At 41.3% G+C, this 26,211-nt stretch overlaps 1 protein-coding gene across 11 annotated transcripts in view; it reads left to right on the top strand.

The window, feature by feature from the left end:
* The window catches only part of ADGRL3 (adhesion G protein-coupled receptor L3), a 496,471-nt gene that overhangs the window by 275,658 nt on the left and 194,602 nt on the right, over positions 1-26,211 (top strand). For all 11 annotated transcript variants that reach the window (XM_077782989.1, XM_077782978.1, XM_077782980.1 and 8 more), the window contains one exon: positions 13,503-13,612. In XM_077782989.1, the coding sequence (XP_077639115.1) occupies positions 13,503-13,612 (110 nt within the window). The remainder of the gene's footprint in view (positions 1-13,502; positions 13,613-26,211) is intronic.

Below are 26,211 nucleotides of genomic sequence, written 5' to 3'. Positions count from 1 at the left end.
TGGTACATAGACATCTCTGTGCCTTCCCATGGTGAGCTTCCTGGCTTCTTGTATCAGGATCACAGTGGCTGTGACTGCCCACAGACATGAAGGCCATCCAGCACTGACGTTGTCAAGTTGTTTGGAAAAGTAGCCCACCGCCTTTTCCAGCTTCCCAAACGTTGGGTTAAGACTCCAAATGCCAGATGCATCCTTTCATATACAAACAGCTGAAAATTTTTGGACAAATCAGGTAACCCCAATGCAGGAGCAGTTGTCAAGGCCTCCTTTAGTTTGAGGAAAGCCTCCTTCTGTGGTTTGCCCCAGGTAAATGGCTGCGTCTTCTGGGCCTCATACAGGGGTTTTGCAATTAGTCCATAGTCCATGATCCACAGGAGGCACCACCCTGTCATCCCAAGGAAGACTCGCAGCTTGTGTAGATTCTGGGGCTCTGAAATGGCACAAATAGCTTGAATACGGTTAGTACCCAGTTTTTGCTGCCCTTGTGAGATTTCACATCCCAGGTAAATCAAAGTCTGTTGGGCAATTTGTGCTTTTTCTTTAGATACCTTATATCCTGCCATTCCCAGTGAATTCAAAATCTCAATTGTTACCTTTATGCAGGTTGTTTTCTCCTCTGTGGCTATCAGTACATCGTCAGCATACTGTAGCAGCAGGTGTTGTTCTCTCAGTACTTTCCCTCTTGTCGTCCAGGTCTGCAGCTCCTTTGCCAGTTGGTTTCTGAATAGAGTGGGACTGTTCTTGAATCCTTGTGGGACCGTGTCCAGGTGAACTGGATCTTTCTTCCATTTCCTGGATTTTCCCACTCAAAGGCAAACAGGTTCCTACTTTCTTTGTCAAGGGCTATGCAGAAAAAGGCATCTTTTAGATCAATTACTGTAAACCATTTATATGTCTCTTTCACGGATGTTAACAATGTGTAAGGATTGGCAACCACTGGATGAATGTCCTTAATTATTTAATTTATTGCTCTCAAATCCTGCACTAGTCTATATTCATCATTGGGTTTCCTCACTGGAAATATAAGTGTATTATATTCTGTTCACATTCTTCTAAAATTTGGTATTTCAAGAATTTATCAACTATTTTTACTATTCCCTGCCGTGCTTCTGGTTTTATAGGATACTGTTTAACTTATACTGGTTTTGCCCCTTCCTTTAATTCAACATGTACTGGTTGTGCTAATTTAGATTTCCCAGGTATATCTGTTTCCCATACTGAAGGAATTACTGCATCTTCTACTTACCTAGGAATAGAGGGAGCTGGTTTTTCCTTAATCATTAAATTTTTTCCTGTCTTTGATTCAGGTATTTTCATTAAAAGCTCCCCATTCTCAAAGGTTATCACTGCATCAAGTTTTGCCAATAAATCTCTACCTAAAAGGGGAATTGCACACTCAGGCACATACAGGAATTCATGCGTCAGGACCTTATTTCCAAAACACAGACCTAAGGGTTGTAGGAATGGCCGATTTTCCTCCTTCCGTGTGGCCCCAACTATTGTTGTTTGTTTGTCCCCAATTTGTCCTTGCAAATCATTCAGTACAGAATATGTGGCCCCCATATCCACCAGGACTTTTACTGCTCTATCACCTACCTGTATGGTCACGAAAGGTTCCTTGCTATTTTCTAGACAGCTGCTGTATTGTCCCACCACCATTAATTTTGCAATATCTTGATCTTGGCTTGGCTGGTTGCCTTGGTAAAACTGGTTTGGACACTCGTTCTTCCAGTGACCTTCTTGCAGGCAAAAAGTGCACTGGTTAAATTCTAATTTTGGCACAGCAGTTCCCCCATGTCCCCTGCCTCTCCCTCTGATGCCTGGGTTTCCTTTCCCTTGTATTATTGCCAAGAGGTTTTGTTGTTGCCTTTTACTTATTTCCTTTTCCCTATTATTATATATTTTCCAAGCTACTTCAAGCAATTTGTCCAGATTTCTTAATTCTTCCCCTTCTAGTTTTTGCAGTTTTCTCCTAATGTCATCCTGTGACTGCCCCAGGAAAATGAGAGCGAGCTGAATCTTTGCTTGTGGTGTATCTGTTTGGAGATCTGTGTATTTTCTTGCTGCTTCCTTAAGCCTTTCCAAAAATGCAGTAGGGGATTCTTTCTTCTCCTGCCTTATCTCATACAATTTAGACAAGTTTATAGTCTTAGGTACAGCATTTTGAACGCCTATCTGGACCCACTCCTGATATTTCTTCCGCTTCTGCATATGCCCAGGTGCATTAGGATCCCACCCTGGATCCTCGGTTGGAAAATTATCATCTAGGGTTCCCATTACAAGCCTGTTTCTGATATCCTCCCTTGCCCTTTCCTTGGCTGCTTTAAGTACCATCTCTTTCTCTGTAGAACCCATTAGGGTATCTAATATTACTTGTCTATCATCCCAATCTGGATTCTGAGTTTTCATAATCATTTTTACCACCCTTGCCACTTTATCAGGATTTTCCCTATAAGTTCCAGCCAATTGTTTCCAAATTACTAAATCTGCAGGGGAAAAAGGTACCTTTAAAAACCGGCCCCTCCGCTCCTATTCCCTGTTGTAAGGGGGCAATCACAGTCCGCTTCTGTCTACCCAGATCTTTTCTGGCCAAGACCGGGGCAGGCTTTGACCAATTCTGAGTCCTGTGAGATACCGGTATTGCAGATTCACTTTCATCTCCACTCTCGCTATCTCCTTTACTTTTCATCCTCCCCCCTTCTATACAACACAGTTAAATTTATATCATCTCCAGGGGAAGAGGGGTCAGGTGATGGTGGAAGAGGAGGATTGGGAGAGAGGGTTTGAGTGGTGAAATAGGACTAGACAAAATAGGATTGGGTGAAGCAGGTGATGAAGTAGGGGTAGGGGCAGGCATGCTAGGGTTAGGTTCTTTTGGTTTTGTGGGGGCTACCTGTAAATCAACATCTGTATCGTTCTCCGACTCAGACTTTCTTTCAATGCAAAATGTTCTAAACAACGTTTCTCCTTCACACAAGCCTCACACTTATCACTTGTAGATGCCTTAACTACCATCAATCCACATTCAACCTGCCATTCTGGCTTATCTTGCAAGTAGAAAAATCAATATTCATCCCATTTTCCTTTGTGTTTACAAAACAACATCAATTGCAAAATAGTGTTATGTTGCAGTGTTCCATTCGGCGGTGAAAAATGGCCACCTTCCAAGACATATTCTGGCCACTATGTATTACAGTAAAGAATTAACTTACCCCTATCTAAGTCTTGCCCAAAATTACCTTGTTTCCAATGTGCTAATAAGCACCCCAAAGGAGAAGAACATGTTATGGAGGCATTGCCGCCCAATAGACCTTTAAGCTTCTCCATATTACAGCTACAAGACACCACAGAATGCCGAACCTGCAGCGCTTTTGCGATGTCTAACGGACGGCGCCTAGGCAATACCACAGGAATTCCTTTAACCCAACCGAGCGTAGCTTTCGCTGCGTCTTATCGGCAGGTTCCACACCAAATTAAAAGTACCTTCCCTCTCTCCAGGGGACGTTGTGAGCGGCGGAGGGTCGCGGCACCGATGGGCTCCCCGAGAATCCCTCAGTGCCGGCTGGAGCGTGATCGGGTTGCGGGGTCCTCAGCAGCGCTCACAGGGTCCCATCTGGATCGCCAAAATGTTAGTGTTCAGAAAAACACATAATCACGGGATATGATTATATGCAGGTGCTTTTATTGAGAGCTCTGGGAGTCGGGGTACAAACCCAAATCTGACTCCAACATGGCTTTCGAGCTGAACATATTTTATATTCTATCGTTATATAACTTACACATTAATTATTAAACTTATATTGTTCTATTGTATACATTGACATGAGTTTCTCGTGATCTTTCTTAGGTCCCTGACCACAGTTTCTCATGATTATTCTTATGATTAAACAGTAATTATATTTAATTACTAAACAATCATCACATCTAACAATTATATAATTTATCATGTACTAGCTACATAGTTCTAGCAAGTACTAGTTCTTCAAGTGCTTAAGGTATTTATTTTTCCAGGGCCTACTAAGCTTATTTTCCTGTTAACCCTAAATCCCCATGATTTTAAAACCCTTTTACTATCATATGGATGGATGGATGTGCTGAAAACTGCCCTAGAAAGGACCAGTGTGGAAGGAATGGGGGTGTGAGAGGGTAGAGGTGTGTGATTAGACTTAGCCCAGCCTAGTGCTGAGCACAGTGTAAGAAACCCTCTCTGCAGCTGCTGGACATGTTTTTAAAAATGCTTCCTTCCATCCCTTCCTATGTTGCTACATGCAGCCACAAAGTGTTCAGTGCTTTGTTTAGATATTTTGAGCAACTTCAAAACTGTGGTTTCAATACATTTGATATTTGGCTTTCTTTTTCCCCCCTTACCCTTTGCTTCTGAATATGCTTTGGTTGGGCAATGCAGAGCTGGGAAGCGTATGAAGGTTTTGTGACACTGTGATTCCTCTGGAGCTTGGAATCAAAGTGCAGACTGCCTTTATTCAAGCGTTGTGCTGAAGATCGAAGAGGCAGCATTGGTTGTGTTGGAATAAAATAGAAAAAGAAATCACTTTTGAATATTGAATAACATACTTCGTTCATTTCAGGATTTTTTTTTTTGAGAAAATTCATTTTGTTTCTGATTATTATTTGTCTTGCTTTAATGCCTGAGGCACAGAGAGAGCCAAGTCTCCCCTGCACGAGGTGCTGTACAAAATCAGGGGCCATGAACAGATTCTGTATTAATAGCACACGATGTGGCAGGCTGTTGGAGACTGTTTCTTTACTCACTAATACTATCTTTTTGTCTGAACTGCATTAGCCATGGCGCTAAAGTCGCAACCTGTCACATGTTGATCGTGTGTTTCATTTGGTCAGGCAGCTTGCTGTACTCTGCTGCCTCCCTCCCCCCTCGCCAAGAGGCTCAGGGCCAATTGCCACCTAAGCTAAAATCTATCGACCTTTTCTTAGAAATCACCTCAGTATCATGCTATTGGCAAGAGCAATGAGGAGAGATGTTGCTCTGGGTTATAGAAGCAGAACTGCCTGTGTGCCTTTGGTTCACTCTTTAGTTCATCAGGGAGTTGCCCAGCCTTGACCTTCTGTGCTGTTTGGACGTGTTCATTTTTGTTTCATTCAGTTATTATGTCAAATTTGAGATGGAGTGCAGTACAAATTATTTTGGCCCCAAACCTTTCTTTAACCCTATTTGCAAAGGTGAACTGCTAATACATTAAATATACCAGCCCATGCATACTGATTACTTCAGCCCCTTTAGAGACAATATTCTCTGATTTCAGTTTTATCTCTTGCAGCAATTGAGTGGCTGGGATGGGGGCACTGGGTGGTGACAGTAAATGGCAGCAGTAAAGTGACAATTAGCAAAGAGGGATATGGTGAAAGTAATACTGGATCTTCCTTTGAAAATAGGGTGGAATATTTATTTATGATCTTTTTTCTTAGTATATTTAAAATGTTTCTAAGTGTTCATGTTCAAATTTGCTTCCTGCTCAGCCAGTGCTGAGTAGCAGGTTTGTACCTCAACAGTGCTACAGAGCTGCAGCACCTTGGTATCAGGCAGAGCATTGTTCCCTGTGCTGCAGGCTCAGTGAACAGGCAGGTAATGCTAGACTGACGGTCTGAACACACTTTAGAGCTCTTGTAAAGAAAATAACCTATTTCAGCTTGCCCTGGCTATCCCAGCTCTGGGTAGCTGCACTAAAGAAGAAAAAATGGGCTTTAACTCACATTGATTTGTGTTAAAATAGCAATGAAGACAAAGTAATGTGGAGCACCAGATGAAATTCAGCCCAGATCTCCCTTAGCCTTTAATTTGACCTCCTAGCCCAAATTAAAAAAGCAGATTGTTTTCTGTTCACAGTTATTTTAACTAGTGTTAAGTCTGGCTAAACTGATGAGCCTTTTATTGGTTGGTTTGTTTTAGGTGTTGGCTCTCCTCTCCAGATACCCCGACAGTGTTTTGTAAAGTGGTTTTTTATTAGGCTGCTACAGAAGTTTATGGAGTTGGAAAAGCTAAAGTACCTGTAAAAGGGCAGATGTAGGGCTTTAAAAAATGAGCTTTGCAGTCTTAAGGCCTGGCTGTTGTGGTGATTAGCCCTGAGGACCCTCCAGTAATGTTAGCCTGCATTGCAAACCTGGCCTTGCTTGTCTCCTCATCTCCCTGCAGCTGGAGCAACCCCATGACTGCTTGAGATGTGCTCAGTGCAGATCTGTTTTCCATGCTGACCCAGACTTTTTGTCCAAATACACCCGTTGTCCTGGGGCATATTGTTGTTCAGTTGTTCTTCCTTTAAAGATGAGAATCTCTTTCACCAGGCTTGTTGCCTGTAGCTGCAGGGGTGCTGCACCCTGGCACATGGGCAAGGGGCTCTTGGTAGGCTCGCCTGCTGCCCTACACATTCATTGCCTTTGGGGATTCCACCTCCTCTCCTCACTGTGCTAATTGCAAGGAGATGGGGCAAAAGAAGTCCAAGGAAACTATAAAATGTAAGAGATACTACATGACAAAGCACAGAGGAAAAAGCTTTTGTTGCTTGGGGGAACTCTCATTTGGAGGTGAATCACATCATCCCCGCTGGCAGGTCCTGCCCTAGACCTCAGATTAGTGGGCTGGGGAGTCTCTGGCAGCTCAGCAGATAAACCATGTTCAGGAGTGCCCCAAATTTTTATTAAAAACTCTTAAATCTTGTGAATTTACTATTAAATGCTGCCTGTTAAATTTTAAGGGCCTTATCAATGAGTTCAAACAGTGCAATTACTTTTTTGTTTTTTATTCTGTAAAACTGGTATTTAATTTATTTCCAGGACCTGTTTTCCTTCTTGCTCCCAGGCTCTTCATAACATATCAAGGTAGTCCCTTTGGTGACCTTTGCAGCTCATATTTGGTTTGGCTCTGCAAAATTTTTCTGGTGTTTTGCTGGCTGGGGTTTTGGAGGCTTGTTTTCCTTCAATTTTCCTTTGTTCAATATAAAATAGTAACAAGGGGAATTAAATTGGTTGGAGATATAGAAAAAGGACTGTTTTTCCCATCACACTTTATAAGATTTTACAATAATCATAGCAGTTTAAATGTATCTCATTGGCATTTCTGCACAGAGGCACTAGGTGAGGCTGCAATTAGAGTGCTCTGCCTCATCCTGTATTAGTTTGATCACATAAGAAGCAGCCTATCTGACAGCTCTAGCACCTGGATAATTAAAACCTGTCAATAAAACAACAAAATGCACTGTGTAGTGGGACTCGTCTGTGCTAGCATTAAACACCGCAGATAATTATGTTGCAGCAGAGGTTGGAAAGCCAGCCTCTCAGTGCTCTGAAAGATCAATAAAAAGGCCCATTCATAATGAAAAAAAATGCTAGAGAAACTGGATTTTCATCTCCCTGTCATTAGATGCTTTGCTTTTAAGGTTTTAGAGGCAGGAAAAGATTCTGTTGAGGAATTCTTTGTTTCTGGAAGCTGAGCAGGAGGATTTAGCTTCACTTTTGTGCAGCACATTGCTGAAAGCAAACGTGCTGAACCCAAGTCTTTTCTCGAGGCTTACAGTTCTGTTCTCCCCTCTCCCATCTCCACTGCCTCCATTTTCTGCTTGCATTGTTTTTTTTTCCTTTCCCCCTTATTTCCAATCCATCATGTGAGCTCCACTTTGTAGTGATCTTTTTCTTTGCTTCTTGTTTACTTTCTCCAGGGCTTTTTTTTTTTTTTTTTTTTTTTTTTTTCCCTCTCCTGTCTCTTCCTAAAGGGCTGATTTGGAAATATCATATATTGACAGGGGAGAAAACACTCCTGGCCGACTTATTTGCCATGACAGCCTCTTTCTTAAAGCACTCATCCAGAGAGGAGATTTTTGTGTTCCAGGGAAGGAAAAGGATGTCTTGCAGCATTGTCATGAAGGATAATGAATTAAGTCTGTCCGTTACTGTAAAACCATTAGAAAAGCATAATAGACCTTGAGGAAGAGGCTTAGATATTGATGTCTTGACTATATTAGCATGCCTGGGCACACAGTGGCTGCCTTGTCTTTACAGAAAAAAAGTCTGCATAGAGTAGGTGTTTCAGCTGAGGGCAGAGAGAAAAGAGTGCCTTGTTTTTTTGGCAGCCAGTGCTCATGAAACACAGGTGAGTGGTTTGGTTGGCATACATGGCCATTAAGGATCCCTTGTCGGAAGCTGCTGTACATGGAGGGTAGCACCAGCTATGAGCGGAGTGTGTTAGCAGAGCATGGGCTGGATATGGCAGCTCAGTACGTGCTCTACAAATCTAAGTTCATGGATGTGAAGTTTTCCCATTCTGGGGGTGTTCAACACGCAGTTTGGACTCTGAAAATCTGAAGATTCAGAAGAGGCAGATGGTTTCCCCAAGTAGTAGCTTCCACTGTGCCATGTTCACAAGAGATTCTGGCATTGCAGAAATTGTTTCTTCATCTCTGGAGGGCTTGTCTCTGGAGGATGAGGAGGAGGAGGAGGAGGAGGGTGTGTTGGGATGAAATCAATGTTTGAGCCTCTAGGCTTGTTGTGGAGCTGTGCATGGATTCTTGTTACTCTTCTCCTGATGTCCCTAGCATGACAGGTGCCTGCCTCCATGGTTTAGGCATCTGTTTATGTTGTCTGGTCCCCTCCTAGGTGGGGAGTTGGAGGACTTGATGGTATTGCACCTGCGATGATTAATGCTGAAAGGCTTCTGTTTGGGATTGATCTTTTATTTTATGCTGCCTTTGCATTTTTCTTCTGGCAAACATTGCCCCAGACATGTCTAGCCTGATGATGTTAGTATGTCTGTGCTTTACAAGTTTCTGGAAATCCTGAAAATAGACTGCCAAACTATTTTTTTTTCCTTTCATTGTCTCTTGCTGATTATATTAACAATGTCAGCATAAAAAAAAAAAAAAAAAAAAAAAAAAATTAAAGATATCACAGCAGGAATAAGCAGCTGTTTACATCTAAAGTGTTTCTGCTTTGCTATCACAAGATGACCTTTTCACTTAAAAATCATTAAAATTTTTCCAGGGAGAAGAAATGGCAGTTTGCTGAAGGGGAATGAAGTTTTGGTGTTGCTTTTAGTTAAAGTCTGAACAGAGCTGTAAGCAGAGTTGAGCCCTGCAGCTGGTTCTGAACTCAAATGTTTCCTTCAGTCCCACTGCTATAAATGCAAAACAAATGACATATAAAATACTGTTACTGTTTCATATTAGTACTCCTGAAAGTAGTTTTCCACTGGAACTGGGAGACGTTCTGCAAAAATAATCCATGTTTTCTGTTACAGAGTATTTGTTATACTGGATTGACACCTTGCTTCTAGATAAAATACTTTTCCACATATCCAGGTAGAAAGACAAAATGGGGAACTTAACAAGAAGGAATAAATGCAGCTGGAAAGAATGTATAGGGACCCCCCCCCCCTTTTCTTTTTTTTCTTTCTGTTAGTTTTTTGGTGGGTTTTTTTTGTTTGTTTTTGTTTTATAATCTTGCAACTGCAACACTTTACACTTTTCCCAGTAGAGTGATTTTTCCTCTCCAAAACATAGATGCTAATAACATGAACTTATGTGTATGAGATGATGATGCTTAAAGGCTGCCAAGTACCTTGGACTGACTTTTAGAAGGGTTTGGAGTATTCTCTTTTCTTGAAGATACAGGGACAGGCATTGGTGTCTCAAATTGGGCTGAAAATGCTAATCTTGGGTTTTGCTTTGGTTTCTGGCCTCTTGGTTGGTCTTGCTGAGCTCAGTGGACACTCTTGGTTCAAGCAATGTGTCCACAGATCCCAGCAGCAATTATGGGAAGGGTCTGTGAGAAGCAGTATCTTTACTCATGTGCCCACCTTGCACTTCAGGGCATAACAGGGAAAGGAGAATGATGGCAGATAGAAATAAGGGCTGCAAAATGAAACAAACCAACACACACAAAAAGATGACTATAAATTTCTTGTCAGATTTCATAACAACAACAAGGTGAATTAAAACCACTTGAGGGGCTACTTCAATTTTCCTGTGTTTCCAGAACATTTGCCTTTAAAATTCTGTTTCTTTAATAGCATAGAATTTTCTGTCTGGTCCTCTAAAATTCCCAGAGTCCTCTCACAGTTCTCTTGTTTGCTTGGCATCAGAACATATGGAGAATGAGGAAATACCCCAAAGAGGCCAGGGATTTCTGTGGAAAAGTAGCATGAGGGCAATGATGGGGAAGGAAGTGGTTTTCTTTGGAGGAGTCGATGAATCAGTGCTAGAAATAAGAGGTGCTTGTGTAAAGGTAGTAATAAGAGATATAGATGTGTGTGAAAAAGGTGACTGTATTTTTCTGGGGTTGTGCTAAAGTTATGCTATAGCCAGCAATGCAAGTGGTTCCTGCACTACTGGAGAGGAATCCAGTGTGATGCAGAGCTACTGTATAGCTAAGGGAGGTGTTTCTGTGATTGCCCAGTAGAGGAGACAGAGTCGTACTTACCAGCTCCGTATCAGCTGCTGGAGTGCTGGTTGTCATTGCAAACTGTACCTCCAGTAGCTGACAAAGATCTTCCTTCAAGAAAAGAGAGAAAAATGGAAAGAAAAAGGGAAGGGGAATGGATTGAGGTGGGCAGTGGCAGAGAAGACATGACAGACAAAAAACAAGAATTAAAAGAAAAAAAAAAAAGATCCTTGCTGCATTTACTGGAAAAGTCAGCACCCAGCACTGAGCCTCACAACTTGCAGGAGTTTGGGGCAAGTATTGCCAAGACTCAGGTGCCAAGGAATCCCAAGATTCCATGTAAAATCCTGTGATTTACAAGGAAGAGCTCATGGCCTGGTTTGCTGAAAATGGAGTATGGCATGAATATATTATGGTTTTTCTCCCTGTCATTTTCAAGGCTACAGATTCATCATCTTTTACACATTTCCTTTCCTGTGTCACTTTCTGCATGTCACTTAGTGTCACCTGAGCCTTTAATCTGTCTGGAAAGAAATATGACAAAGCTGAAGGGACCAAGAAGCCCTTGTAAAAGGGATAAAATGCATGAGCAAAAGCAGAGCAACCAGAGCTTTAATGAGTGTTTTTTACCTCTTTCTCCCCTTAAAATTTCCATAGCCTGATGTCTGACAGTAATAGTTCATTGAAGATGTATTAGGTTTTTTCCTATGATTTTTAGTGTAAATTGCTGTCATACCTTAAGCATACTGGAATAAGAAACCTGTGTATTTCACCCTGGGATGATAAAAGGAAGCTCAAAATGCCAAGTGCCAGATTCCATTTTGCTCCCCACAGGAAAGAAGTATGAAAAAGAGAGGAGGTTGAGTTCTTACGGTTTTCATTTTGGTTTTTTTAATTTGTTTTGGGTTTTTGTATTTGTTTGTTTTTAATAGGAACCCTCTTTTTAGTTAATTTTTTGAGGTACTGACACCATGTAGTATTTGTGATTTTGAGTTTTTAATTTGGTGTTCTGTGTTTCCTCTCTAAAAGTAGCACTGATAATTTGATCTCACCTTCTTTGAAAGTTCCGGTATTTGGTGGGCTTTGCCATCTCCCATTCCAGGAAAGTGTAGGGGGGCTTCAGGATGTCCTAGAGTTAGGGGGAAAAGCTTTTGCATTTCTGTGCATCCTGCATTCCCCATTCAAACCCTTGTATCATGAAGCTTTTAGTCTCTTTGGTGATATTGCAGAAGGTAGCATGCATTTGAGCAGGTTAAAACTGTGCTGCTCACAGGCAACTTTCCAGGTTGTGTTTTACTTCTGTTTTATGTGTCCAAATTATTGCATTAAAAAGAAAGAGCCATAAGCAAATGCTTGACCAGTCAAAGCAAAGCAAATACTTCCTTGCAAACAGAAAGAAAACACAACACAAATGAATCGTAATTCTGTTTGCTCCTCCCCCCCACCTCCAATTCCTCATAATTCTAGATATTTACTCCTGATTTTGAAAGGTATCTTTGACCCTTTGCTGTTATTCTGGGTAATGTGGCCGGTGATGTCCCTTCAGCCAGGAAGACTATTGATTAGACCAGAGAAATTGCTTTTTGAAAGGCACATTGAGCCCAGTAAAGGATTTTTGTTGAAAGTGAAATTTTGGATGATGCTCAAAGCCTCTCCTGGAAAACTGCCCATTTGCATGGTCTGAGCTACCTGTGATATCCCAGCATGGGTGAGGACAGTTACCTTTTTTGTTAAGAAAATTATTTTTCTCTCTGTATAACAAAACTAGTCACTTGCTGTGATAACTACTGTCTTTCAGCTAGAAAACATGAGAATGTCCCAGCCCTCTGGATTATCTCATATCCAGCCTGATGAGCAAGCATATCCACTCTTATTATTCTTTCCATAAAATTAAAGAAATTATGGAGCTTAAGGCAAGTTGCTAATGAATCAATTTTAATTTATAGGCTCAAATAAAATCTGCATTAATGCTGCCAAACTGTAGCTTCAGGTGAACATGAAGCATTTCTACTGCAGACATAAATTAATTCTGTGCTGGATGTTACAGCTTCTGCCAGAAGAGCAGGAAGGTCGGGGTCCCATTTCACATCAGAGGAGGCAGAATCCTAAAGAAAATAAATGCAGTTGTCTAGCCCTTAGGAGGTCTCTTTCTGGTATGCAAAAACCAGAAAAATCAAAGACAATTAATATTTTTTTTCTTTTAACAAAGAAGCAGAAAATTTTTCTCTATAGAATCACTGTTTGCTAAATATTTTTGCATCACCAGTTGTACATTAGACGTGTTTGTCCCATGAAATCAGAGGCAAATGTGGGTTTCTACACACACATAAGTCAGTCACCCATGGACCTGTATATGTCTCAGGAGGAGCATCTTGCAGAACCCAGCCTCTGTGTGTGTGCTCTTAAGCTGAAAAGATGTTCACTGCTGCAGTGAGGTTCATTTCCTTCTGTGTGTCTTCTTCATGGAGAACAAGCTTCTTGGATAAAAGTACCTTATTTCAGGAGATGCATCCATGCTGGGCAGAATAATGGAGCAAAACTTAGCCATTTGTGCCTAATGCAAGGCATAAAAGTCTTGTGAATGATCAGACTGGGAAGTTTTCCTAACAGGCCTTGTATGAAAACATTATTTTGGCTGTTAGACAGCTTATTTGGTGATTTTTTTTTTCTTCTACTCAAGTGTTGTTGCTTCTAGTTTTTGCTTTGGCTTAAGCAGTATTATACAAGATAACTGGTTTTGTGGGAACACTTCATAAAAATGCTGCAAAACATATTGTTATGTCTGCTATAAAACATGCAATGATTATTTCTTGCCACTGTTGTTGGTTTAGTCCTTGCATTTTGTTTGGTTGGGATGCTGGTGTTAAAGAAATACCTCCTGGAGGGGAAGGGTTGTGCCACCATGCCTCTTCTCTTTTGGCGATAGGCTGATGAAGATGTTGGTGTTTGCCATCAGCTTCTGTATGCTCACTTCTGAGCTCCCCGAGGTGATGCTGAACTCCTGGCTCCTGCATGTTTATGTCACTGCAGGGGCCACTCAGCTTCTCGTCCTGTCCTTCTGTCTGGGCTGTGTTCTGACTCTCATCTCTGTTGCTTTCCAGATGCAGTAATCGGACCCAGTGTGCGGTTGTTGCTGGCCCTGATGTGTTTCCAGACCCATGCCCCGGGACGTACAAGTACCTGGAAGTGCAGTATGAGTGTGTCCCTTACAGTATGTATCCTGATAAATTTGCACTTGTTATTTCAGTAGAGATTTATTGTGGAGACTGGGACAGCCTTGAGCTTGTCTCTTGTTGCTCAAGGGCAAGTAAAGCAGACCATGTGCATCATATGAGACTGAGCTGATAAAGATATGAAAAATAGTTCTCTGTGTCAGGTTTGTGCTTAGGTTAAAAATAGCCTAATAATGTCTCCCATGTTGTACAGCATAACAGTGACATACTGTCTTTTGGAAAACACTTGGGAACCCCCATTAGAGAAGGCACACCAGAGGAGTGAAGCACTATTGCTGGCTTACAGCTCCTCTTTACAGAGGTTTATGCTTGTAATCACACAGCAGTGTGCTTCGACTGACCTAGGTCCACGTAACTGGTGGCATTTGTTAAGTGCCTTAAATACAGTATTGTATCACCAAGGAGGTAGGAAACTATTGTTTTGGGTAATTTGATGTTTGATGGTAGAAAAATACTAATTTATAAGCTTCCAAAGTTACGAAGGCAAATTACAGGCAAGCCATTTAGACTGAATTTTTGAGGGTAGAAAGCCAGTCACTTGAGATGACAAGCAATATGTGCCAAGTGGGAAATTCAGAGCTACAAAAAGTTGTGTACCTGAGAATTTGTTTTCTGTAGAAGCCAAATTTGTTACATGCAGTTAAGGTCCTACAGCCATGATAATATGAGAAGTGCGCTTTTCATTAGCAGTTGTAGAGAGCTGAGTGGTGAATAACAGTGCCATATGTAGGTTTTCTGTTTGAGCAGGCCAAAGCTTATTGTAGCACACCTCTCAAAATAATAAAGCAGGTATGGAAATGTATGCTTTCAACCCACAGTGTTGTACTGAGAGAGCAGCAGAAGGCATCAATTTGTTGAAACACAGAGTTTGACTTAAGGGCTAAGACCATCTTTGTTGCCTCAAGCATGGGCTGCAGGAGAGCAGATGTGGCTGAGCAATGACAAGGCACCCTGTCCAGAGGGGAAACAAGAGCTTACAGCCCCTGGGGTGGTCCCCATCCCTCAGGTGGCCACCTGCCTGCTGCCACAGCTTGGAAAGACTGTGTGGTGTTTGGTTTCTATGAAACTCCAAGACCACCTGTCTGAATAAAGGGACCTCTCTTGCCTGAGTCTCTCTGTTGAGGTTCTTGGATACTCTGCTGGCAGCAGTCTCAGTGTGTCCATATTTGATTTTTCTAAACAAAACTGTGACGCTTCTAAATGCAGCAATTGAATACTTTTTATGGGGTGAGCTATTAAACTCACGGAAAGATTGACATCAGGGCTTAGGATCTACCCTATGAAGCAGAATATACTCCAAATTAGAGCTATTCCACTCTAAATTAGGCTTTTCATTTCAGAAGCAACACATTGCCATGGAACAGGTTAGGGAAGACTGGTTTCAACTTATCACAGCAGATTGTATTTCCCTGTGATTTAAGATTTGCATGAGGATATGCTGTTCCCTCCAGAGACTCAGTAGTCTCAGTAGTAAAGCAGTAGTCATTACCTGGTACCCCTCCACAGCCTTTGTTGCACATAGAACAAAGAGGAATAGTGATGCCTTGTCAGAAAGGCAGTATGTTAGTATTACACCCCAAAGTGTTAATTTGCCCTGTGTACAAGGTGTAGAATAACTAATGTGAGAGATTGCTCAGTATCAAATGTACAATGGGGATTGAGTATTTTTTTAATGATCTGAATGTAGGGAGGAGAAGGATGACAGCTGACAAACTGCCTTTGCAATTAAGGTAGGAGCTTTGATGGCTGCTTCCTCCATTTCTTTATGAATCAAATATAGTGCCTCTGCAAGTAGAGTTAGCAGGGAAAGACAAAGGGTGAGCACATGATGAAATAGGATCCAGTCTTCTGAGGTTGTTGTTGTTGTGTGTTATCTAGGAAACTTTGGGTTAAATCTTCGTGTGTTGTTATTTAGTGTAGCACCAGTGAACTAGGTTGTGTTTAGGCAAACTGTGTCCCTTCATGTGCTGACATGGAGTGGGAAACCTAAAGCTCCGTTTTACTCTTCTCCTGCCTCAGTCTCTGCCTGGCTTTGTTGCTGCCTCTATTTCTCCCCTCAGAATGGCAAGATTAACTCTATAGATGTTCCCCACTGGGGCTCCATGAGTGTCCCATAAGTGAAAGCCATCCAAGTGATGGGGAAGGTGTCAGCTCTGGGCAAGTAGGTCAGCAAAGGCATGTCTGGACCAAAGCCACGCCTGGTGGATAAAATCTGCTCCTTCCTTTCTGCCCTGTTACTGTCAGAGGTCAGTTCTTGTCACTGAACCCACATGCCTCAGCCCCTGTGCAGCCAGCCTCTGGTGAGTGGTGGGGTCTGCCATATGGCCATCTGCTAAAGGAGCACCTCAGCTGCATGATAAAGGAATTAATATTTCAGCAGGCAGTTGTACTCATGTGCATTTCCAGCTTGCCTTTGTCTGGTTGGATGGGTTATTCCTCACAGTTTCAAATTGTTCTTTATGGACAGAGAGTGGGTTCACCCAAAGTTGGCTGAGCAGCAGAAGGGAGGGTGTGCATCTCAAGAGGAGAGGGCTGGGGAGTCATCTTTAACAGACATTGTTAGGACTGACCTTAGGCACCTGTGCTCACTATAGTGCTAGTGTATATGCTTCCCCAGAGAAAAGCTTTGGAAGATTTAAAACTCCATTCATTAATCTGTTTCTCTTGAGATTTTATTATTTATTTATTAACTCTTCCACCACTAGCTCATATCATTTTCTAGAGGAAAGCATCCCCTTTTTTTCTCTGATGGAGGAAATCTAAATGTCCTCTGACTAGGTAGCTCACATATTGTAAAATGTTCTTTACATTACCCCACACACTGCATTCATGTGTGTTCACTAGAGATACCCCTGATAAGGAGAGTTTTATGGGGCTGCAGTTACTCTCACCATGTGGACAAGATGAGAGATAATTATGCAGGTAGTCCAGTCCTCATATTCCTGATCCTGTAGTTGCTTTATCTGGTAGCTGCAGCCTTCTACTAGAATGGACAGTCATTCCAGGACATTTGGGCTCCTTAAGTTGCCCTTTGACAGTGAAAAGTAGGTGATATCAGCAGGTAGAAAGAGAGCAGACCTAATCTGTCAGGCTTCAGTGACATCATTTGTCCTATTTTTCTGGTATCAGAAATCATACAAATAATTTTATCTTTCTCAAAGCAGGCCTTAGCATGTGGCATATATTTCTCTTAACACATGCCTTAGGTAAAGCCCCTTTTCTTCTGAAATACTTAATTTACTACTCCAGTTTTCTTAAATTGAATTTGCTTTTAGTAATTACTGACCAAGAGAGATTGTCCATGGTTTTCCACTGAATATATACTACTACAAACCTGCAGTCTGCCATTACCAGAGCTGTGGGCATGTTTCATTGTGGAGAGGTGACTGAGCTGTTTTGTGCTGTGTGTGAGAATGAGAAAGCTGATGTGGTGAGGGTCCCCTGGATCCAGTACTCTGTTGTTTCCTACTACATTCCTTCCCTCTGCCCTTCTCCCTTTCCAGAGCAGGGTTAAATGGGTAATGGGAACAGCAGTGGTAGAGGTGGTTTTGTAAAGCTAGGTCAAAACTCTCATTGCAGAAACACTTCACTATCATGATCTGGTGCTTCTACAATCCTGTTGTCATGGTGCCAGTACATTTAGGAGTGAATTTTTTCTTATTTCACCTTCATAATTTGCTAAAGGTCTTCCTGTTCTACTCATGAGCCAGCACAGAAAGCAGGCAAGTGATTTATCCAAAGCTGTACATGAGACCAGTGGCCAGCAAGAGAGACCAGTTTTGCAGGAGCAGTGGTGTTGGGAGAGCTGCCCAGCTAGTTGTCACCTTAATCAGACACATTTTCTATCAATAACATGATAAACCCAAGCCCACCCTTTGGTTTTGCTAATTTGCTAATGCCTCTGTATCTACGTGGCACTTCACAGCTCAAACCATCCAAGTTTTAGTAGTTCTGCAGGTATTTCTAAGAAGGAGGAATAGAGTGAACAACCCAGGTGAGGCTCCCTTTTCTCTCACATGTGCTCCATGGGACATGGCAGTGACACTGCCCTTCCTGGGTGACACTCCACATCAGAAGAGGGGGAAGTTCCAACATGTGAGCAGCTATTGCCCATGGGCTTAGACTGAAGTTTAGAGACTGTCTGCATTTCATTTTTATTTGGGTTTTGAAAATGGTATGAGTTGAAAGCAGCAGAGGTATTTTGGAATGCTTTCTTATGTTCATTTCCCTGTAGAGACAACCTTACAGGCTCCTAAGGATCCAGCACAGTGTTGAAAAGAGGATTTAGGTGTATCTGAGTCAATTTTACCTTCAGTTTAATCCTGAGCTCCCAGTTCCCTTAGGCTCTAGGTTTTGGAGGTCACAGAATAACTTGTGCACTGTTGTCCTTCAAAAGCAGTCTGTTTTTTAAACAGGGAATTGGAAAATTTAAGCTATGGTATAGGGCAAAGTGCCAAAAGGGTGGTGACTCAATGAGGACAAGCCCATTGCTGCATTGATGGAAAGGATGGCAGCAGCAGGAGGGTGCCTTGGGCATGGCATATCCCACTGTGATGATAACTTGCCTCACACCCAGGCCACCAGCTTTCCATCAGCTTTTATTGGGGGGATCTGTTCAAAGGGATGTTTCTTGCAAGGGAAAAATGCTCATGGCTTCCAGGGAAGGATTAATTGTTCTTTCTTTCCATTCTGTTTCTTTCCATGTGGGCTAATGTGAAGGCACCACTCATTTCTGGTGCTTACAGAGAATTTCCTTCTTCTTTAATGCTAACAAGAGGAAGGGAGAAAAAAAACAAACCCAACACATGAGCATATTTCATCCTTTCTTTTCTTAGGATTTTTTTCTTTTTAAACAGGGAACCTGAAATCACATTTCCCAGTTGCTGTAGTGATGGAAGAAAAGGTCACAGCCTTGCTAGAAATATTCCTTTTATTGCTGATAGAAGAGTAGATGGGCTCACGTATCAATAAAAGTTAGGGATGGTAAGTGTGATGTGGGAACAGAATTCAATAAAGTTTTATTGTATCACAAGTGGACTGAAGTGCATCTAAAACATTAAATGAAGGCACACAATATCTGCTCTGCTGGACCTTAGGGCCAGTGAATAGACAGATAATTGAATAATGACATTTTTAAGAGAATACAAGCACTAGAAAGCAAACTGATATTTTCATTGCTCTAAGATTGCTAGGAGAAGGGGAGAGAGGGGGAGAAGATGGGACAAAATTGCAATCTGAAAGCAGTTTAATGAGACCACTTTTCCCAAGAATACAGTTCTTAATTATTTCTGGAGTGCTGTAAGGGCATTATGTGGCCTCTAGGCTTTCCCTCTGCGTTTTCTTGCTGCCTTCTCCATTGGTTGAGAAGCAGTGTTTGCCCACTGAGAGCAGTGCTGTGTTTTGTTAAAAAAAAGGACTAGCAGCTTATCTGCTTTTCTTTTGCTCTGGGTTTTTATGTTTGCTTTGGATTTGTTTTCTCCCAAGAGAATTTGGTCCCTCAAGGCCCAGCAGGGAAAATGGTAAACGTTCCCAAAGGATTAAGTCTGACTGTTGACATTTTGGCCAGTAATGAGTGAATTCCCTTATGAAGCCAGGCCTCCTTTGTTTTATTTGTTAAATACATTATTTTTGTGCATGGGCTGGGAAGAATAAGTAAAACCAAAGAAAAAACAAACAAGAAAACCCCCAAACAAAAAACCCAACAGCGACCTAACTATCCATTATGATTATTTCTGAGCAGAGAGTCTTTGTCTCCTGCTGACAAATTGCCTTTCTTCCAATGTTTACAATTGCCTGGTATTGCAGTTAAAAAAGCCTCTTTTTTGTATTCACTTAAATTTACAGCTTTGCTTGCTAGTTTGTTGGTTTTTTGATTTTTTTTTTTTTTTTTTAATCCAGAGAGGCAGAAATAAAGAATATATTGCTTCCCTTATCAGTCTTCTTTACTGTGTGTTTGTGGGGAGAGTGCACCTACACAACAGCCCATTGGAAAGCATTCTTAGTTAAAATCACCTGATATTATGGGCCTTTGCAAACCTGCAGGCTGACCAATCTGAATAGTTGTATGCATAATGTTCAAGAAGGGAAGGAAAGCTAAGAGCTAGGGAAATAAAGGTATTTGAAAAGTTGAAGTAGCCTGATACAAAGGGAAATAAACATTTTTGTAAGGCACAGTGAAATAAATGGCAACATGGTTAATTTTTGAATATGAGATGAGTTTGGGTTAAAATAAGGAAGTTAGGTGGTTTCCAGTTTGTCTTTAATGCATACTGGTTTAAAGGTCTGCTGTCAGCAGGAGCATAATGGATTTTATTGTGGGGAGAAGTTAAGATACATGTTAGGCAATCTCCATAGTAGGACGGCCATCACTACCTGGTGCATCTCTGAGTTCCAGCATGGTTCTGTCAAAATGCAGCTCCTACTGGCTCCTGTCATCTCTGTTCTTTTCCTCTAGGTAGTGGGACACTTCTTCATGTCTTCCACCCATGCCAGCATGAGCCTTTTTGTGAAAAGTAATTTTTTTTTTCTCTTGCTCTCTCCTGAGTGTTTAGCTGATTACCTCCTGAACCACCTCACTGCTCCCTAGTCTCAGGCTTAAAGTGTTGAAATGCCTCCATACACTGATGCATTCTGTCTTTAAAACATGCATTGGTTCTGGAAATCTCCATGAACAACAGGTTTTGCTCCCATATGTTTTGGAGTTGCACAAGCTGTCTTTATCAGAAAAGCCACCACAGTGGTAAGGTCAACCCCTTTAGGTCTGAGGTGCTGCAGTGGATGAGAGTTGGAGTGTACTACAGCCTGGGCAACCTATGAACTTCACATAATCATGGGATGTTTGATTGGCCATTTGTTGATATTTTTATTATATTTCTAAGCTTGTACAGCTGGGAGAAATTGTTTTGGATTTTTTTAAAGAATATGAAAAGGTTTTTATGGTAGAGCACAAGAGGAAAAATTCACATCTCTCCCCACCATCACCTCACTCTCAGAAAATTTGCAATGTGGAGAACCAGACTTTAAATAAGTCAAAGAATTTAGTGTAGGTCTGTTATGTGTTTCTCACATAGGCTGTTTTTCTTGATGTAGAGCCCTGTCAGTTCTCCTGAGGACCTCTATAATTGGTTTATTATGGAAGTTGAAGGTGGAAAACTGCGATGCGTAGTGTAATTTATTTTATGAAGATTATGAATTTAAGGGGGTAACTTAATTCCTTGTGTGACTTCGATGAATTATTTATTTCTTTCTAATCCTGACCCACAGCAGCTGATTTTTTTAGTGAGAAAGTGTATGGATCTGGTTTGATTCTACTCATTTAAATGAAAAGGTACACTTAATATTTTTCAATCTGTTGCCTGACTATCTTTGGCCTTTGAGTCTGAATCAAAGGTCATTAAATTGCAGGGAAACTTTCAGTATCAGCAAACTTTGGGTCAGGTTCCTGATAACCTGAGGCTGTCTGAATTCATTAGCTTTTTTCAAGAAACTCATCTTTGTCACACCCATTTCTAGCATAGTAAATAACTGATATTGTCTCAGCCAAAAGGGATTTATAGCCAATACTGCATAGAAATAAGAATGAAAATATGGGATATTCTTCAATAAAGTAATAGGTTTCAGTCCTCCCACCTTGTCAGCTGATGGTTCCATATCTAAATAGTGAGACATCTTTGTAGTATCTGAAATAGTTTTGTGCTGCCTTAATAAAGATACTGACAAAGCATAGCAGCCTGACCCCTGCAAACACTTTTCTGGAGCACCAGTGGGAAGAACCCCACTGGCTTTAGGTCATCTGTACCAAGCCATGTTTTTTAGCTCTTTCTGACATGACACAGATATTTGCCACCAATTTGCTGTCTAAGCATGACCCCACACTTCCCAATTGTCACTGAACAATTCTGTCATCATTAAGGGAAATATATATTTCTTCCCATCTTTAATAACCTATTGCCTAAATTGTGCTATTATGCCAAGCACCCTCTGGACACATTGATGTGGATTTCATATATTTTATAACAGATCTTAATGGAAATAATATTTATACTTCCAGGTTTTATTCCTATTTTCCTTTAATTTCTCCTACATGAAGTATTGCAAAGCTTTCTTTCATTGGTGCAAGCAGTGTAAAGAGATTAAGACCATCCTTGCCAGGTGCTATTATAAATCCACAAAAGAAATGAAATACATTTATTGAGTTTTATTCTGGCCAATAGGGAGAACAGAATATGTGTATCCAGTGGCTAAGTTGAGGATTTCTTCTAGCACATGAGGGAGGAGGAGGGAGGGGGGAAATTTGAGTATATTAAGGCAAATCCCTTTAGTGTGTGAAATACGAAAATGCATCTTTCCAGATCTAAAAATACAACTTTGTTGAGTTTTCTTTATATTAAAAGGGCTCCCAGGAAGAGAGCCAAATACATCTGAATGTATTACTTCTTTCCCTCATTTCCTCCACTTTTCTTCCTAACAACATTTCCAGTCAACTTTTAACAGTATCGACCTGCATGAAACCACAGTGGTTGTATGCACCTCAAGCTCTGGCAAAGGAGACAGACGTGGAGTGCATAGTATTTGATTATTTTTGTTAACTTCTGTTTCCAAGAGGAGTAAAATCGGAGGAATTGTGGAAGACTAAGGCAAAAGGGCCTTCCCCAGGGTATCCTTTGAAAAACAAAACACCAAACAAAATCCTGCAACTTATTTCCAGATTTTCTTATCTAAAAATAGTCATGGCATGTCACTGATCAGTGGGTTGATTGCCAGAACATGCAGAAATATTCTTAAGTGCTTTTTGAGGTGTGTCCTTTTTTTTTTTTTTTTTTTTTGGGGGGGGAGGTTGGGGGAGTGGGGGGCAGGGTGAAGGGCTGGGGAGTGGAATGATGACCAATTCAGATTAGAAAAGATTTATTTCAATTGATTTCACAGATTAATGTATTGCTGAGGGTCTAAACTAATCTCCTCCTCCAAAGTCCTTTTTCACTCCATGGGTAACTTAAAAATGTCTAATGTAGTTTTAAAAAATGCCTTAATCTCATTTATCTTTAATTTTTCTGTTCCGCTCTACAAGCCCACATAAAAAGATTTACAGTGGATATTTATCCCTTCCAATATCAAAAGCAAATTTCCTTCCAGATCTCAATTTTCACTGATAATCCTCAGAGATGTATAATTTTAATTTACCTTGCAGGTGACATCTACCTGGTTTCTCTCTCTGCTTTTATGAAGGTATTATTCAGCTGCACCTCATTAACTCTGGTTTGTTTTTTTTTCCCTGTTTTTTTTTTGTGGTGTTTTTTTTTTTGTTTTGTTTTTTTTTTTTTTTTTTTTTCCCTTCTCTTCCGTGTGTGTTAAACAGCGTCTGTGAGTGGAACTATTGTCTTGTCCCTTGCTGGAGTGCACATGCTGGTGCAGCTGGGGCTGGCATGTCACCACATAATCCAGCTGAGTCCTTTCTTTTTATCCCAGGAGAGGCAGCGTTGGGGCCTTGTCCTTTTTATTGCTTTAAAAATTAATAATTTCACATTTTTCCATTTCATCCCTTACAATGGCTTGCAGGACCACACAGATGCACACTCATGCACCTGAAAGCTTCCTAACCTCAGATGTTCAGATGTGCAAAATAATGGTTCTACTAAACAGAACAGGAACTATTATGCTCTTGGGATTTTGAAAATGAGTCTATTATATTTAGGTGCCCTAATGAAAGCTGAGCTTCCCTGGAAATCTACCTTTAATGTCTATATAGGAAACACTCTGGCGTCATTCCACCTATGTTACTGTTTAAAGCAGCAAATTGTGCATTTAAGTGCCATTCTGAATGCAGCCCTAAAAGATGATTCCATGTGTCTGCAGCAAAACTGAAGGCTTGGGAGGAATGTAAAGTCCATGGAGTAAATGCAGACTTGAGTTTGAATATTTGACTTTGAGAAGAAAAATTTAGGAAACTATGTATAGATGGTGTTGGAGATATTTTTTTTATTAGTAAGACGTGGCTCAAAACATTGAAACGGTAAGATAAATGAGTTTCATAGTCTAGCCTCATGTGGGAGAGCAGGATGGAGTGGCTAGTGACTCTCTTTGGGATGAAATTACACTGTATCTCTACTGGTGGTCTTTTCTTTATCACAGGCTGAAATTAGTCTTGCTTCAGTATAATCACATTTGTATCCTGCTGCTGCTGCTTTGGGTATTTACACTCAGGTTTGGCAGTGCCTGAAACAGGAAAGACTTTCAGTCAGTAATCAGTATGGAGCTGAAGGTGTGGAGGCAGCAGCTACTAAAATGCAGCAGGGAAAAGATGCTCCTATTCCACAGGCACACCTGAGCCAGCTCTGATGCAGACCAGGGCATGAGATGCAGAGGCACAAGCTGCAAAGCAGGGATAAATTTGCCACGTGGGTGTTTGTACAAGGCACAGTTGTAGCCCTGGTTTCTCTCGGCCTTTCCCATTGGCACCACTGGGACACTCCCAGCCAGACATGTGCTTAAAGGTTTGATGGATGTCAGCTTGTGTGTTTGCATCTTATATATGGTGTATGCAACTAACAGAAGCCTAATTTGGGGGGTCCTTTATGTGCTCAGGCTGGGGTTTCAGAGGAGAAACAAATAGGCCTTTGTCCATTTAAAGACTTACTCAGAAGAGTAAGCATGTGCCATGTACATTTCCAATGAAGTCAATAATTAAATATGTTCCAGATGACTCTGGTGGGGGAGGATATTAGTAATTACCAGAAAATGACAAATCTACATTCTGTGGCTGGTACTTTGAAAACAAAAAGTCAGTGTTTCTAATAGAATCCATTAAAAATATGATCTGATTCAATTGTCATATTTAAGTTAAAATAACGTCTTAAGTTTTAGATGTAATTTTCTGATTTTTTTTTTAACAGTCTTAATAGAGGTATAGTAGTCTTTCAGCACATGCCTTTGATGAGAGCCCACTGAAACACTTGGGAGTTTTCTTGTTGAGTTAGACAGAATTTGGATGCAGAGAGTGAAATTGGACAGTATTTAAATCAGCGCAGCTTTGCTTATTAAACAGCATGAGTCTGAGCCTTCACATTTGGGAGAAATTTGTGGTGCAGTGATGATAATATAGAGAGATTTCCAGAAAAAAGTGGTTTTTTTCTCAAAGAGGACTGGTCCCTTCTGCCATCCTGTCTCAGAAATTAAATTAAGTGGCTAAGTCTCAAACCAGTTCTAGAGTACACAAAAATAATCATTTACATTTTGCCTTCATAAAAGGATGATCACAGAGCTGTGGTTTGAACATGCAGGGAGAAGACAGGAAAGGCCAAATCTCAGAGTTGAAACTAGCCAGTGTTGTGGTAAATAACACAATTTTTTTTTTTTAAAGTACTTTAATAACAAGAGAAGGTCTAAAGAAAACACTGGGAGTGATTCTTGTTTAAGGTGATCACCCCTCTAATTGAGATAAAGAAAAAGTGGAGGCATTCAATGTTATTTGGTTTTTGTTCCCCAATTCTTTAACAATCCTGGAAGGCCTTGGGCTGCCCGGTCCTTTCAGTATAAGTATGTGGGAGCAGTGACTTTCCTTTTGTGAGACTGTAAGGGACTAGCTGCATCAGCTGCATGTTGACAAGTCTACGATCCCTGGTGGAATTCATCCCAGAGTACTGATGGAACTAGCAGATGTTATGGCAAGACCCCTCTTGATCATGGGAGTTTGGGGAGGTCCCTGCTGACTTGAAGGTAGCTAATGTTATTCCAATTTATAAGAAGGACTGTTAGTCTAACCCTAGTTCCTGGAAAGTTTTGAAGTAGGTCATGGTGGGGTACTATTGACAGGCATTTAAAGAATAGTCTAGTTGCCAGGCACAGTTAGCCTGGGTTCACACAGGCAGATCCCTGTTTAAATAATCTGGTATTCTTCTATGACAAGGTCATTTGCCTAGTGGATCAAAGATCTGCATACAGAATGGGAATGCACTATCAGCAAGTTTGCTGATGATCCCAGACTGGGAGTTGCTTTTAACTCTCTTGAGGGATGAGAGGCATTGCAGAGGGAGTACAGATCCATTGGAGCATCAGGCAATGATTAATGGGACAAAATTCGACAAGAACAATTGCTGGATTCTTTGCCTGGTGTGGGGGAGTGGCAGCCCTGCAGAAGGGGATCTGGAGGTGATGGTTGACAACAGCTCAGTGTGAGCCAGCAGTTCCCTGGCAGCCCAGAGGACAATCTGCATCCTGAGTCGCATCAAACCCAGCATAACCAGCCAAACAAAAAAGGTGATTATCCCGCTGTACAGAGCATTGATGGAGCCTCCACCTTGAGTCCTCTGTGCAGTTCTGGACCTCAAAATATAAAATGGATGTTAAGGTACTCTAATGCATCCAAAGGAGGGCAACAAAGCCAGTGAAAGGGATGGAGGACTGCTCCTGTGAGGAGCAGCTGAGAACTTTTGATTTGTCAAGTTTGGAGAAAAAGAGTTCAAGTGACAACCTCGTTACCCTCTACAGATTCCTGAGGACAGGATGTGTTAGAGGGAGGTGCTGAGCTCTGCTCCCTGGTATCCAGTGGTAGAAAATATTGGAATAATTCAAACTGTGCCTG

Source organism: Lonchura striata, chromosome 4, assembly GCF_046129695.1.
Source record: "Lonchura striata isolate bLonStr1 chromosome 4, bLonStr1.mat, whole genome shotgun sequence".
NCBI lineage: Eukaryota > Metazoa > Chordata > Aves > Passeriformes > Estrildidae > Lonchura > Lonchura striata.
The sequence above is the reverse complement of the archived record's forward strand: the minus strand, read 5'-3'. Positions and strand labels throughout refer to the sequence as shown.